The following is a 6,134-nucleotide window of genomic DNA, read 5'->3' as shown; positions in this document are numbered from 1 at the left end:
TTACTAACATAACAGTATAAAGGAAGCAAGACTAATACATAATTATTATATAATATAAAATTATTATAAATTCCTTTTAAAAAACTGTTGATTAGCTTACCTGGTTTTGACTTGGAGAGATTTAATGGCTGGTCGTGTTCTTTAAGGGCTAGTATGTCTCTAAAATATTTTTTAATTATTTTAGTTTTTAATGAAAGAAGTAGAAATAATGGCATAAGGGGCGCGAAGTGTCCTTGAACTTTTGTACAACTCCTGAGCACTTTAATATGATATAACAAGAATATAATCTGTTTCAAAAACTGCTAATCTGAAGGCCAAAATATTTGTTTCAATAAATTATTAAGTTTCATCATGTCAAAATTTTGCGATTTGAGAAAAGTATGTTTATTGGATTTTTCGGCACAAAACAAAAATACGCACACAAATTTCAATTTATTTAATTTTCCTTGGCATTTTCGAAGAAAATGGTAAAATCAAGAAAAAATACTCTACAGGGTGTTTTTCTCAACTGATATTTTTGATTTGCTTATATTTCAATTAAAACGACCATGATAAGCTTACAATACATATGCTATTAGTTAAAATATATTGGGCCGTTTTCATTTTAAGCAAAATCGCCATTCATATGAACTTTTCTAAGTTAGTGTAGCTGTGACTCGAAACAGGCTTTATTTAGAGATATACAGGCTCTTGCACGATCTCTCCTGTGGCTGACAGACTTTCTGATTTCTGAAGGCCCGGCTGCAGGGAAACAGCAAACTCTTCCACAATCATTTTAAACTATTCAACCGTAGCAGATTGAGCAATGCGAACCATCTTGCATAGCTGCACCCTAGAACCAGCAATCTAGGGGAGAGAGATCAGGTCTTCTTGATGGCCAAGGGTGATCTATAAACCTACTGATCACTCGATTAACTAACTTTTAAAATTCAGTGATGGTGATGGACCAAACCTCTGTAGAGTAAAAAAGTAGATGTTAGTTCCACATTTATTGAAAATATATTTCGGTCTGGGTTGACCCTCGTCAGTTCTAACGATATAATAACCATCAAAATCGATAAAAAAAANAAGGGGCTGGATGTATTCCCATTGCTGTTCCTATCAATTGTTTGTACAGTTTACCACCAAATTCAAATATGTTATTTTTCAAACAAATGTTTAGCAGCTCAATCAAAAATGACGTAGGTACAGATTTATCAGTTCTGTTTTCAAGAGCTTCTCTACAGAATTCTAGACCATCATCCTGAGGTATATTTGTGTACAATCCTGTAACATCTACAGAGAATAGAATAGAGTTGGCTGGTAAATTATCTTTGTTAATTTCTTCAATACATCTAAAAAAATCTGGAGTATCCTGAAGATAAGATGGGTGTAAGTTGGAAAGGGGTTTCAGAAAACTGTCCACAAATAAACTTATATTCTCTGTGTAACTTCCTGAGCCACTGATAATAGGCCTACTTGGTGGAGTATCTCCTGGAATGTGAGTTTTATGTACTTTGAACAGCTGATAAAACTTTGCTGGATTCTTGTCATCAGCAACTTTTCTTTCAGCCAATCCCTGACCTGTGTGGTTGAGTGGACAGTTGCCCCATCCTGTTGAAACCAGAATTGCTTTCTAGATGCTTGACCCCTTACCTTAGGCCACGCAACATCTTGCAGGATGAAGTTTTCCATATTCCAGGATAATCCAGATTTGTTCCTCTTCAGTAAAAAGGCTCTTTGACCTATCAATTCTGATTGGAGTCATTTTATTCAACCAGAATATAAAATTTCCTTTCTAGCTGGTCCATTTTCCGGATTTTTAAACCCAGTTTTGCGCTTTTTTCAATGAAATTTTAGCAAATCAAAAATATCAGTTGATGAGAAACACCATATAGAGCTAAGCGTTTTTTTTTGCAGCTTTTCGAGCTGTTATTTAATGTATGGGTTTTGAGGTATTAAACTGAAATTTCACATCATCAGCATACTCAGGTCTTCAGATTATTAGTATACTCAGCTAACTCTTCTTAGTGAAATGGGAAACCTATTTTTTAAAATTTAATTAAAAATTTTAGAATTTTAGAAAAACGGTAGAAAGCGAGGCGTAGGTAAAAAATGTTGCAAGCAATACCAAATACACTTAATATTGCTTATAAGTTGTTTTCCTATTTCAGAGTTTTCTGGTTCTTACTTTATTTGTACTATTAGTTAGGAAAAAGATAACATGCGTAGACCTCAAGTGCACTAAATTGATGCAACGTGGTTTTCAATTTTAACATTTGATTTGATCATAATTTTCATAGAAAACAAGATTATTATAGAGATAAAGTAATTTTGGGGAAAAATGCTTAAAACGATGTAATTATAATTTGTTTGAGTCAGAACTAGAAATTGTTTATAATAATTTTTGCAAATTTTTAAAAAATGTTAAAATTTTGACTAGAAAATATTCCATTTTGATATTTTTTAAATCCACCAATGAAAAGAGAAAATCTTGTGATACTTTGTATTGCTTTTTTTATAAGGTAGTAAATGCTAAGATTAAACCACTTTCATGGTTTTCATATGTATGGTCTGGTGCCAGAATTCACCTGATGTAGAAAGGAGTTGGTTGTGAGGGTCGGGCACTGTAAATATGGGGATGCCAGACTGGAACCTCAACACCAGAACTCATACCAGAACATAGAACCATCTGAAATCTGTATTAAATCAGAGCTGGGAACTCTTGTATCGAGATCAATTCTTGATCTTGATCTTAGGTTAATCTGCAAACTATTTCAATCTTTATTCTATATCCCTCAGTGTAAACATATCCAGTCAGGGGTTGAAGGGAGCTTTGATCAGGGGAGGAATAACAAAATAAAGATATAGAAAGGTTTAGTTTTCATAAATCCTCAAATTAAAAGTGCCCACAATAGATATAGATATGTTTGTGTTTAATCTTCCTGACAAAAACAATCTCAAGAACTGACGAGGGTCAACCCAGACCGAAATATATTTTCAACAAATGTGGAACTAACATCTACTTTTTTACTCTACAGAGGTTTAGCCCATCACCATCACCCAATTTTAAGTAGACAAAGAGTTCCAGCGATCGAGATAATGAGAATCCAACCACGTAAACAAAAACTTTAAACGAGGATTTTGACAAATACTCCATAAAAATGTGATGCTTTCAGTTTTTACATAGAAAAAAGTTGTCCATAAACTAGTCAACCTACTCAACTTAGAATTTTTAAACCAAGCTAAGAACATTCCCTTGGTCCTCATAGTTTCATAATCCCAACCAGTACAAGGATTTACCGTCATAATGAAATGGTACTGAATAAATGTGTATAGAGTACAATAAGGACCAGAGAAACTGTGAGATATGAATTTTAAACTTAAGTCATGATTTTAAATAATCCAACGAACATGAGAAACACCAATTGTGCAGTGTGAACAGACCCATTTTACCAAATACGTGGTTTAATAAGTCACTAGTAAAACTGAGGCTGAATTTACAAAATTTGAGTGGCGGCTTAAATTTAAACCGCGGCTCAAACATGGTTGGTTCCACTTAAAATTGTATTAAATTTTTCAAGATTTAAACCGACGCTTAATTGAAACCGGTTTTTGGGTGATTTGAGACGCGGCTTAAATTCATTAAATTCGGACACTGTTTGCTTTGTAACACTTTAGTATTGCTTTAGTGTCGTCTTCATATTCCACATTTTTCTGGTTCTCACTGTACTCTAAACACATTTAATCGTACCAGAGCTTCCGCTGAACTTAGAGATTTTTCTGCAAAAAATGATATGTTAATTAGAAACCTATGAAAACTTTTGGTCGTTCCACAAATATATGAAAGGTTTTAAACTTTAAAGCTGTTCTTTGGATAGTTTTTAGTTTTACCTTAGATTTTCTCTTAATAGAATGGTGGCATGAAAACCAGCATGCTCATGTTTCAACCCATATACCTAGCAAAATCTTTTCCCTATACCACACACTCCATGCCAAGTCCATTAGCGCCTGATCCAATCAGGATTCAGTCATGTGATTGGTGTCTATTCTGAACCAATAGAAATAGTATGGCGGTAACATCTATCCTTCATATCTATCGCATTATCCAATCAGAGTTACGAATCCTTCAATCAGCGCTATCAGTAAATGGAAATATTTACTACTACTGAAACTATGGTGCAGTGCACATGTCTTTACTGGCTAAACCCCACATATCAATCCAGCCAGAGGTAAATCGAGTAACATACCGCAGTAAATGAGACCTGGATCGTTTCTGTTAATAGGTTATCCCCCCCCCCTTTCCCTGTCCTCATACCCCCCTTTCACTGTCCTCATACCCCCCTTTCTCCGTTAAAACCAAAATATATTTTATAGTTCAAAAATTTATAATGAATATTAATGAATATTAATGAATATCCCTTTAAATAGGAACGGTGGGGTATTTTAAGGGGTAAGAGGGGGGGGTTACTGGTTCTTGTCACAATACTCCTCTTAAAATGTATAGATCTTGTGTTTCATGGTGAAAATTGACAAAATGAATATATTCTGAAAATCTTTTCATTTACAAACAGTGTATGAATTATAGCCTGCATTGATTTATAATGATTTTAATTTATAATTACTTTTCCCGTTCATATATTTATCCTTGAATGGATCCTGTAAACCCGTAAAATTTTTAGATGTCGTCTTTGTTATAGCGAGTTATTTCGGAAGAAAAACATATATTTTATAGCAAAAATACAAGAAAGCACAGTGGTTTCAGGATGCTCTAAATATATAAATAGATTTTAATATTCAGAGAGAAAAATGTAGAGGCATCAGCAGCACGCCAAAACCTTGATTTAGTCAGAGTAGCGTGTTAAAAATCCTGTTTTAAGAGTTTTCAATGAAATAGGTGTTTGTATAAAAAGCCTTTTTTTTTCAAAAAAAAGGTTCAGACCTTTTAAAAATTAGTAAAAACGGTAGTAAATCGAATAAATCCAGTGTGTTAAATAAGGAATATCATAAAAGTACTTAAAGTTTTTAATTTTTTCTCAGAAAAATGTAGATGATAATTTGAATTTACAAATCTTTCTTGAGATTATAATTTTAGTTTTTATTAAAATAATAACAATTTCTTTTGACTAACTATTTTAAAACACTTTTCGGTTTCAGAGCTTTTTTGCAACATTTAAGAAAAAAAATGGCCTAACCTTTTTTTTGAAAAAAAAGGCTTTTTATACCTACTGATGAAATTGCGGGTTTTCGATCGAGATTCTCAACTAAATTATAACATTTAAACAACTTATAGACTTCTCTTTCAAAAAATATTCTATGCGGCCAAGCCTTATTTAACAAAAATAATAGGTTTATGGAATAAACTCATTTTGGATGACCCCCCCCCCATACCCCACTGTGCCCCATATGTAATTTCATTATTCTTTTCGGCCTAAGGTCCATTTATTTTTGGCAACTCACATGACCCCCTGGAAGGTTTACGACTGGTCCAAGTTTAACAATTCTGTTTTCAATAAGTTTAGACCTTTAAAAACTTTTAAGATCTTTGAAAACAGAAAAATCCGCTAAACTATTAAGAAGTATAAGAAAAAGGAGTAAATAGAATAAATGGGACTGTTCTCTGTATAGATCATGTGCACGGAAAATACATACACACACATAAAGGAAAGTTTTATTCAAATCTTTATTAATTTGGTTTTCCTTTCTTAAAAAAGGTCTCTGCAAAATTTTTAATTTTTTGTAACAATTATCTAAGAGATATGTTCCGCACTAACTAGTAGTAATTAATAAGAACCACAGTGTCCTATTCTAAATTTTTACTATTTCATTTAATTTGCCTAATAGTTGGTTCGAACTATCGAATAGTTGGTTCGAACTATCGAATAGTTGGTTCGAACTATCGAATAGTTGGTTCGAACTATCGAATAGTTGGTTCGAACTATCGAACGTCTTCTCTTGACATTCCAAATATCTCACACTCTTTACGTTTCTTTTAGCTGTGAATAGAATGAAAACCAATATTACGTTCTGTTTGAATTTTCTCACACTTCATTCCCCTTCCCTAATGCTTTGTTCAAAATTTAGAACATTTCCTCTTGACATTAGAAAGTATAAAGCACAATTGTTGACCATAAATCCACCCTCCTTCCCCCCCC

The 6,134-nt window shown here is 33.1% G+C and overlaps 1 protein-coding gene across 1 annotated transcript in view; it reads right to left on the bottom strand.

Annotated features, from left to right (window-relative positions):
* The window catches only part of LOC111700288 (transcription factor LBX1), a 15,081-nt gene extending 12,414 nt beyond the window's left edge, over nucleotides 1–2,667 (bottom strand). Inside the window, exons 1-2 of the mRNA XM_023471158.1 lie at nucleotides 2,571–2,667; nucleotides 101–159 (exon numbers count right to left, since the gene is read on the bottom strand). Coding sequence (XP_023326926.1) covers nucleotides 101–159; nucleotides 2,571–2,653 — 142 coding nt within the window. The 5' untranslated portion in view covers nucleotides 2,654–2,667. The remainder of the gene's footprint in view (nucleotides 1–100; nucleotides 160–2,570) is intronic.
* Nucleotides 2,668–6,134: the final 3,467 nt, after the last annotated feature.

This window comes from Eurytemora carolleeae, unplaced genomic scaffold (assembly GCF_000591075.1).
Source record: "Eurytemora carolleeae unplaced genomic scaffold, Eaff_2.0 scaffold266, whole genome shotgun sequence".
NCBI classification, from domain to species: domain Eukaryota; kingdom Metazoa; phylum Arthropoda; class Copepoda; order Calanoida; family Temoridae; genus Eurytemora; species Eurytemora carolleeae.
The sequence above is the reverse complement of the archived record's forward strand: the minus strand, read 5'-3'. Positions and strand labels throughout refer to the sequence as shown.